This window comes from Oncorhynchus kisutch, linkage group LG8 (assembly GCF_002021735.2).
Source record: "Oncorhynchus kisutch isolate 150728-3 linkage group LG8, Okis_V2, whole genome shotgun sequence".
Taxonomy (NCBI): Eukaryota; Metazoa; Chordata; class Actinopteri; order Salmoniformes; family Salmonidae; genus Oncorhynchus; species Oncorhynchus kisutch.
Genome location: NC_034181.2, coordinates 37,511,639 through 37,525,643, shown reverse-complemented (window position 1 = coordinate 37,525,643; position 14,005 = coordinate 37,511,639). Strand labels below are relative to the sequence as shown.

At 40.0% G+C, this 14,005-nt stretch overlaps 1 protein-coding gene across 1 annotated transcript in view; it reads left to right on the top strand.

The window, feature by feature from the left end:
• The window catches only part of LOC109895079 (spermatid perinuclear RNA-binding protein), a 42,414-nt gene that overhangs the window by 2,005 nt on the left and 26,404 nt on the right, over nt 1–14,005 (top strand). Inside the window, exons 2-3 of the mRNA XM_031830269.1 lie at nt 12,826–12,996; nt 13,657–13,898. Of these exons, the coding sequence (XP_031686129.1) occupies nt 12,994–12,996; nt 13,657–13,898 (245 nt within the window). The 5' untranslated portion in view covers nt 12,826–12,993. The remainder of the gene's footprint in view (nt 1–12,825; nt 12,997–13,656; nt 13,899–14,005) is intronic.

Here is a 14,005-nt window from a genome sequence, read left to right as displayed (position 1 = left end):
AGAGTGCAGAATTGAATGTCCTCTGGGCTTCTTTCTTCCTCAACCATTTGATGTGCTATGAAAATAATTTGAGCGTGGGTGGGCAGATTTTTGCTGCCCCGTAAGAGGTTTACAGTGCATTTATCATGCTTAGGTTGTACAGTAAGCTAATAGCCAGTAGCCACATTGTTTACCAAATTCCCAAATTAGTTCCATATAAAGGCCATAAATCAATTTGCCTCTGGTCATTTCCATATTAAAGGACCCATGAGCACCAACTTGAAGCTCATAGGAGCATATCAAATGAAAGCTAAGAGTCTATATGTACATTTTCCAACCATTTTCCATACTAAAAATTAGGAATAAGCAAAGGCTTTGATTTCTGCTCAAACAGATGGAAAAGAGGTCTTAGAAAACATCTACCACGAAAAAGTCTTAAGGTATTAGGAACACATCAAAATTCTGAAGTAAAGACCCTTGCCAACTAATATTAACACTTATATTTAGTTTTGGATAAATTATTTGTCTTCTCTAAGTTTAAGAAACATTGCCTTATGCCTGTTACATATCTTTAAGATATTTAACATTTCTCTCCCGCATGAGGATAATGAAGTAATAAGTAAAGTTAGACCTATCAATTAGTTCATGTTTTTACTGATATCATATTAATAACCCATGCTAGTTGATGCATCTTTAGATCTCCCTTTTACATTTTTAACGGATATCTTCATCTCTGTCACTTGCTCTCAAAAGCACTTTTGAGAGCAATGTCTGCTAATTGCATTTGGGAATATTTGGCAATAGCCTACAGCCATGTGCACATTGTTGAGCTTAAAATATGAAGAAAAACATCTATCAACATTTTTAATTTAAGCTAAACGGTCTGATCTGATGCATCAGCGTTATTGCTTTTTTTAATAAGGCTTCATGAATTTTGGATCTGTCGTCCCAAAACTGTCCAAGAGTCTATTTTGAACCATACACATTTTTTTATTTTCCCAGGGTTGACTGGACACCGTAAATGTCATTTTTTTTATGACATAGGTATTTGGTTGTAATTGTAATGTTTTATAGACTACCAAGAGTGGCCAACCATCCAACAGGAGAGCCTTAAAGGGTAGTGTTGTATTTTGAGATAAACTTGAATATGCAAAGAAGCCACTAGGCAGTGTAGGCAACATTTTGTCTGATTCTCTATGATTAAAAAAAATAAAGTGCAGTTGTAGAGGTTAGTACAGTACACAGTAGAGCACACTAAAGTTGAGTACTGTTCTACTGACCTTTACTGTACGGAACTGTACTGTAGTGTGCTGTACTATACTGAGCTCTACTATGCTGTACTTTGATGTCCAAACGTGTGAAACACAGACGTCTATGATTCGTTCAGATTTGGTCCGAACCAACCAAATTTGGTCTTGTTTGGGGTCAGAGCTCATTAAAATAATAGCCAGTGTATAGAAAAATATGCAAAGGAGGATATTGCGTATTTATGCCTTTTGTGTACCTATTTAGGATACATTGCTATGAAGAGAATGACATTCATTTCCATAATTCTGCATTTCTGTGTAGTACAGATCAGGGACCCATGAGGAAATTCTGTTACTTCAATTTCATTACCAGGTGTAAATCCACTTCACTTAAATAACAAAAAGAGATTTGTTCAATGTCCATGTGTCATGTCATAGCTGACTCCCCATTCTTTTCAGCGCAATCCCGTTCATTTCAGTGGTAAGGCCTATGTGATCAGTGGTTTAGAGACACATGCACAAAATCCAGAGGTTTTGTTGTTGCGATATCCCCCAAGGCTGGCCTGCTGCTAGTCCAATGGACCTGGGGTGTACGATAGTATCACTGATTGTGGATCTGAATTGGCTGCTATCTGGAGGTCTACTAGCCTATATGGCTAGAGCCCCACTAGTTTGTGTTTTTGGAAGCTGTGCAGATTGTGTTCACTTTATCTGCATGAAAGTTGTGTGTTTATAAGCACAGATTCAGCTATGTTAGTCTATCTGCCTTGTCCAGGTTGTCCTACTTGCAAAGTGTGCTGCCATTTACTCTCTGGCCTCCCCATTACTGTCATCAGAGCCCCTGTGGCTCTGTCTGATGGGTGTAGAGGATGGGACTGTGATTGCAGCTGCTCAGTGCTCACTCATGCATGGGAACATGATGCGTCCTTTACCTCTCCGGGCAGAGGCACTCTACTGCAGCTGCTATACACTCACAGACCCAAATCCAACCTGGTTTCAGTGAGGACATTGTTATTTCTTACTGTGTTTTGGGTGTGTATAGGAAATCAGGTAGGCCTGCACACACACAAGCCCAGTTGAAAAAATGATCGGACGATATTAGCCTTTCAAAATATTTATTGGTCTTTATTCCACAGATAAAGCGCCAATAATATAAACATATGTCTGTGGTAATTTTCTGAAATTTTTCAGTGATTGCCTGAAAAAGGCACTTTACGAGCTGCTCGTTGAACGTCATTCAGCTCTAGGTCACAATGTGAGAGAGTAGTAATGGTGGTTAGACGAGGAGTACCTTGCCACAGGCAGCGTATTTTAACTGTAGTTGCTTATTTTCCCAGTATTTTACAAATTTTCCATCCTGAGAATTGATCACTTTTCTCCCAGGTAACCCAGTATTTCCTGCAGAAAATGGAAGTGTCATTCAAAAGCGTTATAAAGCATGTAAATAGGCCTATGTCTGGATTTCATTAGAGCTTTGATCGAAAATTCAAAACTGATGCAACCTGAGCCTGATTTAATGACATTTTATGGCCACTACATTAAAGACATTTAATGAGCCCCAGCCCAAATGATTGTGCAGTTATCCAATACATACAGTGCCTTTGGAAAGTATTCAGACCCCTTGACATTTTCCACACTAAGTTACAGCCTTATTCTAAAATGTGTGTGTGTGTGTGTGTGTGTATATATATATATATATATATAATACCCCATAATGACAAAGCGAAAACATGTTTTTAGAAATTGTTGCAAATGTATTAAAAATTTAAAACAGAAATACCTTATTTACATAAGTATTCAGACCCTTTGCTATGAGACTTGAAATTGGTCTCGGGTGCATCCTGTTTTCATTGATCATCCATGATGTTTCTTCAACTTGATTGGAGTCCACCTGTGGCAATTTCAATTGATTGGACATGATCTGGAATGGCACACACATGTCTATATAAGGTCCCACAGTTGACAGTACATGTCAGAGCAAAAACCAAGCCACGAGGTTGAAGGAATTGTCCGTAGAACTCCAAGACAGGATTTTGTCAAGGCACAGATCTGGAGAAGGGTACCAAAAGATGTCTGCATCATTGAAGGTCCCCAAGAACACAGTGGCCTCCATCACACCTCCCTGTCTAAGACCTTAGACAGGGAGGTGACAAGAACCCGACGGTCACTCTGACAGAGCTCCAGAGTTCCTCTGTGGAGATGGGAGAACCTTCCAGAAGGACAACCATCTCTGCAGCCCTCTACCATTCAGGCCTTTATGGTAGTGGCCAGACGGAAGCCACCCTTTAATAAAAGGCACGACTGCCTGCTTGGAGTTTGCCAAAAGGCACGTAAAGACTCTCAGACCATAATAAGCAAGATTCTCTGGTCTGATGAAACCAAGATTGAACTCTTTGGCTTGAATGCCAAGTGTCAAATCTGGAGGACACCTGGCACCATCCCTAGCACGCAAGTATAAACACCATGGGCCCACGCAGCCGTCATACCGCTCAGGAAGGAGACGCCTTCTGTCTCCTGGAGATGAACGTACATTGGTGCGAAAAGTGTAAATCAATCCCAGAACAACAGCAAAGGACTTTGGGAAGATGCTGGAGGAAACCAGTACAAAAGTATCTATATCCACAGTAAGATTAGTCCTATATCGACATAACCTGAAAGGCTGCTCAGCAAGGAAGTAGCCACTGTTCCAAAACCCCTATTAAAATGCCAGACTACGGTTTGCAACTGCACATGGGAACAAATGTCATACTTTTTGGAGAAATGTTATCTGGTCTGATGAAACAAAAATAGAACTTCTTGGACATAATGACCATCATTATGTTTGGAGGAAAAAGGGGCAGGCTTGGAAGCCGAAGAACACCATCCCAACCGATGTACGGGGGGTGACAGCAGCATGTTGTGGGGGTGCTTTGCTGCAGGAGGGACTGGTGCACTTCACAAAATAGATGGCATCATGAGGATATATTGAAGCAACATCTCAAGGTTGCAATTCGGTCTTCCAAATGGACAATGACCCCAAGCATACTTCCAAAGTTGTGGCAAAATGGCTTAAGGACAACCAAGTCAAGATATTGGAGTGGTCATCACAAAGCCCTGACCTCAATCCTATAGAAAATTTGTGGGCAGAACCAAAAACGTGTTTGCGAGCAAGGAGGCCTACAAACCTCACTCAGTTACACCAGCTCTGTCAGGAGGAATGGGCCAAAATTTAACCAACTTATTGTGGGAAGCTTGTAGATGTCTTTGTCCATCCAATGTAGAACACCTTGCACTGTGGACATCTGTAGATGACATGAGTGGTTTTGCAGTTAATGAAATGCTTGACTTGATACTTTTAGAAGCTGTGTCAACAAAATACTTGTTCTATGCAATATTTCTGCAATGGTTGCACTGATTGCCCCTGGGTTTGTGGTTCAGCCAAGTTTTTTTTTGAGTCGCTAGGAAGATGGCTGTGGACAAATTTGTCATTTAGGGTAGAACATCTCGTAAAGCTTATGACTGGTGGCTCTGGGAAGACTTTGCGTAGTAGCATGTCACTTTGGATGATTCCCCAATTCTTTTAAATAATTATTTTAATGTCCTCTGCTTCAGTGCTATATTTTGTAACAAAGTACCCTCTCTCTGATACATCAGGAGGCGCTACCCTTCACAACAAGTTCTCTCTGTCAAGTCATCCGGCTCTTCTACCTGCATCTTTCAGGACCTGTGCGCTGTAGCCCTGATTTTCAAGAAGCGATTCTCTAATTCAGCAGATGTGACACTGTAGTCTGTTTCCTGATCACAAATTCTTCTGACTCTTTTTGGAATTGTCCGTATAGAATGTTCTCTCTTAGCCTTTTTGGGTGGACGCTATCTGCCCTCAGAATGGTATTCCCATCTGTAGGCTTCCTAAAGATTGTGTGCAAACAACCATTGTCATTTTTACTGATGTCAAGGTCCAGAAAATGAATGTTATCCTTGTTGTACTCCATAGTTAGTTTGATGTTAGGGTTAATGCTAGGGTTAATGTATTGGTGGAAGGAAATAAGTTCAAATTCTGAGCCAGACCAGAACAGGCAAACATCATCAATATAGCATCCCCCGCCATATAATCCAGTCAAATAATTGGGTTTTAGAATGATCCAAATTTAAGTAATTTTCCCATTTACCTAAGTCCAAACCAGGGTTGGAAGGGCTATAGCAAGCTCCCATGGAACATCCTTTTACCTGTTGGTCCTAAATTGGGTTGCAGAATTGCCGCAACTTTCAATAAATTCCTTGGTTTTCCAGAAATCCTGGTTAGAGGATCCAGATTCACTGCTTACTCCCTCCTGATTACGGGAATCCTCCAACCGGGATTTTGGGCAAAGCAGGGAATTGATTGAAAGTTCCTGAAAGACAAAGAAGATGTTATTATTAGGAGTCCATTCAGTCTGTGGGAGGCGTCTCAGTCTCAGGCCGGGTACTCAAGAAATGGTGCTTAGCTGCCAATCCTTGTTCATGTTCAATGGTGGTGTGTAGAGACTCCACATCCATGGTGACCAAAAAGGAAGCTGTACCTATATTGTTCAGTTGCTTAATTTTGTTCAACACAGCTGTCGTATCTTGAAGGGCAGAAATAAATGATTTCTCACCTTTCCTGTAGGGTCACGAGGTCCCGTTGCTGTTATCTAGTGGACATTTTGCTCTATTGCCCTCAGCTATGTTTTGACTGTTGTGGTTTATGTTTGCTTTGTTCTAGTGTACTATAAAATAGATGGCTCTCCTATTCTTAACACTTTGCCCAGTCATATTCAATGTTAGAACTACCTCTTTAAGGGTTCTGATGCTTCTAGCCTTGAGATGCATTTTTAATAACATAGCTACATTATTTCATTTTTTTATGTGTTTAGTGTTGCTTACTCTGTGTGGTCCAATGAATTCTGTAACCACTCCCTCTTCAACTCAGGGTTGATTCGAAAAAGCTGTTCAAAAGAGGACGTTATATTATCATATCTTTGTACTCCCTGACGAAGGGCATTCAGCTGAAACGCGTCAGTTTTTAAACTTTGTTACCATTGAACATGCCATACAAATAAAGGCATTTGAATTAATTAAATGAAGAGTGCCTTGGTGTTTTTAAACTCTGCAGCTACAAAACAATAAACGTTACAATAAAAATTTTTGGTGACCTCTGAAAGCCAGATAGAGATGTGTAAATTAGACACGCATTCAGTCTTTTATATTACTGTAGCATAGGCTATGCTGCAGTAAATGTAGGTCTACCTGTCACAATAAAAAATGATTACCATGAGATGATGGGTCTACATACTGAGATGGGCTGAGCGTTGATGATTCATCATGCAGTGACCAGAAAGAAGGCCATAGAGAATCCAGATTTAGACATTGCATACAATTTTAACAGTTACATTTCACATCATGCTGTTGGTATAAATAATTTATTTGTTTCTTAATAGTTTTTCAGTTATTTATGCTGGGAAAAGGGAGTGGTTTTGGGTGGTAAATCTCTGTAATTGGGTTCCCACCATTCAACCCTAATTTTATTAAGTAAATATTCAAAAGTACACTTCAAGCAAGCAGCTCTGTCGTCCTCACATTCTCACTTAGATAATGTTAGTAGACAGCTAGGTAGTTAGCTTAGCTAGCAATCTGTGATACTTATGTGTGAACACTGGACTGGCGCCAAAGTGAACACTCGTCCTTGATACAAAAACAATACTGTTACTGTCTGGGCCTATTATTGTAGCTAGTGTGCTTACTTAGTTAGTTTTCTGAAATATGGAATATGCAAAAAGCAAGACAATTGGTGCAGAGCTATCATTCAGGCCATGTGCTTGCATTCATGATGAGCTAAGTAGCTAATGTTAGCTAGCTAGTTCAATTAGAACGTGTGACTCAAACCAGTGCGGCAACCATTTGCCTGCATAAACGTTTAAAGTCATCAGCGCATGCCATTTTCAGTTGAAATCTATAGCCAATACATTTTGTATTGAATAACTGTAATATGGCGCTTGTGTGTCATGGTAATTCTACACAGGGACACTCAAAGTCGATCTTAAATGAATAAATGTTTATTATTAGCATGCTGGAGAGGTCACAGTCAAACTACCGGTACCGGTCTGAAGTGAGCTCCACTGGGGCAGTTCCGTTAGTTCTCTTATATTCTGCTTACACAGACAGACAAGTTATATTTGTATGATTTAGCTTATTCATAGTTAATTCATCATTAACGTTTGGTTCATGCATGTGACTGACCAATACCTCACAAGGCTTCTTCCCTCCAAGCTGAGACCTTGAAACTGAGAGATCCTTTCATTCTCAAAACAAGGTTCTGGGCTTACTGCCAAATTGAAGATACTGATAGTGAGGATTCGTTCAGTCACTTACATGAACACAGAAATTGGTTATTAGAAAAGTACAAACATAACAATTTCCATCACATGAGGTTGCCATAAAGTGTTTGTTTACCTTTGACTGTTGCAAACACTGTAGTAAATCTACACAAGACAAAATGCTGACGACACATGGTGGTGACATTAGGAACGGCATGTTACTGCATTTCAATGCTTATTTGTGAACTTGCGAACAGTGCAGTTTCAGATTTACTTTGTGACAAAGTTGAATTAATTCAGCCAGCACACTCCCCAATGGGGTGGTTTAGCACAAACAATGTTGCATACTTCTTATCCACTGCCATAGACACATCTTTTTAAGGTGTACCTAAGAAGGTAAACTAAACAAGTTTTGTATTTACTCTCGTATTTAGAGAATAGTTGCATTTTGGTGGATATCCTGTAATCTACAAATAAAATGTTCTTAATGTTAATTTTAATATTTTGTTAAATCATCATTTAGAGTATCTTTTAAGAAATCATCATATAGAGTATCTGTAGCACAAGTTGTATAAAAGAAAGGTATGTTTTTCATTCCACCTCCTAAAAATAAACATATCGGTGACTTTTGCCTTCATAAAATCGGTATCGGACCCAAAAATCCCATATTGGTCAGGGTCGCTCTTTCTCACATACATTTGTTTTACCATCCTTGTGGGGACCAAACAATTGATTCCCATTCAAAATCCTATTTTCCCTAACCCGATCTCCTAAACCTACCCCCTAACCTTAATCCTAATCCTAACCCTATACCTAACCCTCCTACGCCTAAAAAAGTATTTGTCCTTGTGTGGGGGCAGTATTGGGGGCAGTATTGAGTAGCTTGGGTTAATAAGGTGCCCAGAGTAAACTGCCTGCTACTCAGGCCCAGTTGCTAATATATGCATATTATTAGTATATGTGGATAGTAAACAACACTCCGAAGTTTATAAAACTGTTTGAATGATGTCTGTGAGTATAACAGAACTCATATGGCAGGCAAAAACCTGAGACAAAATCCAACCAGGAAGTGGGAAATCTGAGGTTTGTAGTTTTTCAACTCTTTGCTTATCGAATATACAGTGTCTATGGGGTCAAATTACACTTCCTAAGGCTTCCACTAGATATCAACAGTCTTTAGAATCTTGTTTGATGCTTCTACTGTAAAGGAGGGGAGAATGGGAGCTGAATGAGTCAGTGGTCTGGCAGAGTGCCACGAGCTGGTCACGCTTGTTCACATGAGAGTTAGCTTGCGTTCCTTTGCATTTCTGAAGACAAAATAATTCTCCGGTTGGAACATTATTGAAGATTTATGATAAAAACATCCTAAAGATTGATTCTATACTTCGTTTGACATGTTTCTACGAACTGTTAAATGACTTTTCGTCTGAACTTTTGCCTCGACCTGTCCGCGCGTCGTGAGTTTAGATTGTGAACTGAACGCGCGAACCGAAAGGAGTTATTTGAACATAAATGATGGACTTTATGGAACAAATCAAACATTTATTGTGGAACTGGGATTCCTGGGAGTGTATTCTGATGAAGATCATCAAAGGTAAGTGAATATTTATAATGCTATTTCTGACTTCTGTTGACTCCAACATGGTGGATATCTTTTTGGGTTGTGTTGGTCTCTGAGCGCTATACTCAGATTATTGCATGGTTTGCTTTTTCCTTAAAGTTAAAAAAAAATCTGACACAGCGGTTGCATTAAGGAGAAGTGTATCTTTAATTCTGTGAATAACACTTGTATCTTTTATCAATGTTTATTATGAATGTTTCTGTAAATTGAGGTGGCTCTGCAAATTCACGGGATGTTTTTGAGGCAAAGCCAAATGTAAACTGAGGTTTTTGGATATAAATATGAACTTGATCGAACAAAACATACATGTATTGTGTAACATTTTGTCCCGGGAGTGTCATCTGATGAAGAATATCAAAGGTTAGTGATTAATTTCATCTCTATTTCTGCTTTTTGTGACTCCTCTCTTTGCTTGGAAAATCGCTGTATGCTTTCTGTGACGAGTTGCTGACCGAACATAATGATATGTTTCTCCAAAAAGCTTTTTGGAAATCGGACACTGGTTGGAATAACGAGAATTTTATCTTTAAAATGGTGTCTAATACTTGTATGTGTGATAAATTTGAATTATGAGATTTCTGTTGATTGAATTTGGCACCCTGCAATTTCATTGGCTGTTGGCGAGGGGCTCCTAGACAGGTTAAGGAATAATTTCCCCTTATCCAAGGGAATTGTTTTAAGGTGTTGCATAGAGCCTTTGTATCCATGGATTGTGAACCTTCCATTGTTTAGCAAAGTAGCTTGCTAGCTACCTAGCTAGCTGGTGGATGTTTTCCTTTTGAAACCAGGGCAGAGAAAAACAACATTAATTTCCACAAATGCTGTTTACATTGATATCCATACTGAATGAAGCACTTAAGGGACCATGGGTGCTCTTAACTTTTTCACTTAATATAAAAGAGGGAAATTAGTTTTGTGCAACACACTTAAAGATAAGGGGAAATTAACTTAAGTTGTTTTATGCAACCGGGCCCTGTTCTAAAAATATTTATTGAAATCCAACTGTCAAATCATCTGGACTAGTGGACAAGTCAAATTCCGGGACTTGAGATTGCAGCTAAGGTCCTAATGCATGTAAAAAAAAATTACGTCTCTTGATGTAGCCTAACTCAGTGCAATTTTAGTACAGGGGAGAAGCTTTAATCTAGGTCTGTGAAATTGGCCCTAATTTATGTAACAAAGACACAGCTGTCAGAAATTGGCTGCTTAAAAAAAAAGGATTAGGCTAAATGGTACACACAATTTGAGCATCGAGCAAAGGGATAGGGCTCTCTGTTTTGGTTAGCTAACAACTGCTTTTATTCTACAAGATTGATAAAGCAGTGTAAAGTGTCTTGATGGAGTGATACAGGAGGCCTCAGGCTCCACGGGCTAAACCATCTTTCCAAGGAATCTCCAGTCCGCTCAGTTACAAGCAATTTGAGGACAGTTTTACAGCAATTTAACAGCCATTTGTGTGTTCATTTGAATGCAACAACTGGCCTACATGATGTTGTGGTTTCCTCAAGTGTTTGTGGTGTCCTGCTGTGTCAGGCAAGCTGGGCATTGCGTCCCTGATGGGGATTACAAACGCAGCTGGATTTGTAATGAAACATCAGTTTAAGGGAAACCCTTACTTGAGGCATTAAGATGTTTTATGCAACTCGTCCCAGTTCTTAACTTTATAGGTGGATGGTGTCTGCATCATTTGATTTTCATTCATTTTGGAGTAGAATTTCCAATGACGGCAAGCTTTACACCACTCCAACCAACGCTTGGCATTGTGTATGGTGATCTTAGGCTTGTGTGCGGCCGCTCGGACATGGAAACCCATTCCATGACCCTCCCGACGAACCCTTCTTGTGCTAATGTTGCTTCCAGAGGCAGTTTGGAACTCTGCAGTGTGTGTTGCAACTGAGGACAGACTATTTTTATGCCCTTCAGCACTCGGTGGTCCTGTTCTGTGAGCTTTTGTGGCCTAAATGACTGAATCCACTAATTTGAAAAGTTGTTATATATATATATATACATATACACACCCTATGTTTGAATAAAATCAACTGTACTGTATGTAGGCTACTGAGCTTGTCTGGTTCTTTAAACACTAAAATTTAAATTTTAAGACACAAATTACTGAAGAGGGAGCCAGAGATTATAGCCTAACTAGAAGGAAAAAATACCTGTTCCCGACCCTCCTGCTGCTAACCTAATGCCATTATGCTTCTGAAGTTACCAGTAATAGGCTACACCAGCAGTCGGCAACCTTTTCTTTCCTTTTGGAGTGCCAAGTTATCCTGCCATTTCAGCTGATCTGTGTGCAAGTTTATGATTTTCATATGCACAGTTTCATTTAATTTATAATAAAGTCTTTACCTCAAAATCAATGTCATGTGGTTAATCAAAAATTATATCTAAATGATAGAAACCTAAAAGTAACTTCTGTTGCCATAGCCAATATGTAAGTCTAGCCTACATAAAGCCAACAAATAAATACAATGCAGCCTTCAGGTAGAAAATATCCTGATTTAAAAATGAATATCCTATAAATCACATTGGCTATGCATGGCCTGTCTGCAAATAACTTAAAACATTGTATCAACTATTAATTTGGTCCGGCCTGATGCTCTTGCTAGCAAACTTGCAACAATGTCTAAAATATTCTGGGCCCTCAGTTTTCCTTGCCAGTGAACTCCGGACAGATCAACACAGCTGTAGACTACTTGCGCAAATCAGGTAGGCCTTTTTTTATGATGTTTCCACCGGATCAGAGCATTATATATATTTTTTTTTCTTCCCCTTTCAGCTGAGTGGTAATGGGAAGGGAGAGAGCTGGAAAGATTTTTCAAATAGACTACATTGAGGAACTATAGTCATTCTCAATGGATGTAAAAACAGCCGGCCTGCCTATTTACTATGTGAGTTTTTACATTCGTAACTTCAGTCAGAACATAACCTTACATTTTTTAAAAGAGGGTTGTGTCAGCCTCTGTGTCTCTTCCCCTTTGTCTCATGCTGTGCTAACCATCTGCTGGTGCAGAGGTTTTCAAAGTGCTTAAAAAGTCATCAGTGTGGCTTACTTTTAATTATCCCTAATAAAATCACCTAGCTTCTCCATTCAGGTTGAGATAATGACACTCATAATGTGATCGCGGATCTAAATTGAAAATGTTAAACAGGAATGTTCTGAAGAATAGAGGTCCATAGCTTGGATTCTAGATATTGGGTCAAGGTCAGAATATCAGATATCTATGATGACATTTTTGTTACCCATAATAACAAATAAATAACTCACTATCTTTCTTTTTGGAGTAATACCAAGGCTACACAGTATATTCGGAAAGTATCCAGGCCCCTTCCCTTTTTCAACATTTAATTTAATATCAGTTTTTAAAATGTTTAATACATTTGCAGAAATGTCTAAAAACCTGTTTTTGTTTGTTAGTATGGGGTATTGTGTGTAGATTGAGGGGGGAAAAACAATTGAATCCATTTTAGAATAAGGCTGTAATGTAACAACATTTGGAAAAAGTCAAGGGGTCTGAATACTTGCCGAATGCACTGTACACTTGGTTGCCAATGATTGCATACATCTGCTTGTTTGGTTGATGTTGGTTGTTTGTAGTTATGACATATACCAGTGTGCTAAATGCTCATCATTTGTATCCCATCTCCTTTTTTCCTCCCACAGCTGTGCTGATTTACCTGTATCTCTGCCACGTGGGACAGAAGGGCTAGCTGATGGGTCAGAGGTGACTGCATGAGGAGGCGGAGTTAGGGGACCCTGGTCTGAACTTAGACCAAACCCAGTCACTCTCCTAGACCAGAGAGGTCTGTTGACCTTGCCTCTCCTCTAGAGATGGTGAGATGTGTGTGTCTGTGAGAGAGAATCTGCCTGGCTGAGTGCGAAGATGTCTGTCTGAGTAGGCTATGTTTCTGTGGCTATAATGTATGTTCAGGTCTGACTGTCTGTTTTTATGCATCTGTATGTCACATCTTGAATAAAGACAGGTTGTTTGAGAGGAGGAAGAGAAATATAGGAGATGTACTGTATGTGTTGTTGATGTGCTCCGCTCTCTTTTGATATAGAGGTGTGAATGCCCTGGTGGTACTGAAAAAGATTAGCTAGGTCTGGGTAAATGACCCACCTCCACCTCTGAGGACTTGAGCCTCCCCTCCCCAGTCTCCACACTATAGCCTATCAATTATTCAACCCTCTCATAAATAACCCACTGTAATTAGTGGTGCCTACACACTGCAGACAGAGAGGGATGGAGCGACGGGAGAGAGATGGAGAAAGAGAGGGATGGAAAGTGGAACGTGGTCTCCACGCAAATGGAAATTGGCAGTAGCACCAGTTGCTAGGAGGTGTCACTGTCAAATATATGCGGCGTACGATGGCATGTCTGGGCACCCAGAAAACACCTTACTGTAACTGGCCAACTCATTTGTCTTTAGAATATTGATAAAGGATCACATGTTCTGAATGACTCGTTTTTTATTTGTTTTTCCTTCCTCTCAGAGGTCCATCCGATCGTTCGCCAACGACGACTGCCACGTCATGGCCAAGCATGTCGATATCTACCCTTCGCCAGAGGAGCTGGAGGCTGTCCAGAAGCTGGTGTCCACTGTGGAATGTGCCCTCAAACAGGTGTCTGACTGGATGGACAACCTCGACGCCTCCCTAAGCAAGGCCTCAACCATCACCACCACTGTCGACATCAAGGCTGCTGGAGACTCTACAGGCACCCATGGCAGCACAAAGTGAGTTCTCTTCTACAATTTCAGGCCTGAGGTACTTTTACATTTGAGTGTTTCTTAATCCTGGTCCTGGGGACCCAGAAGGGTGCACATTTTAGTTTTTGGCCTAG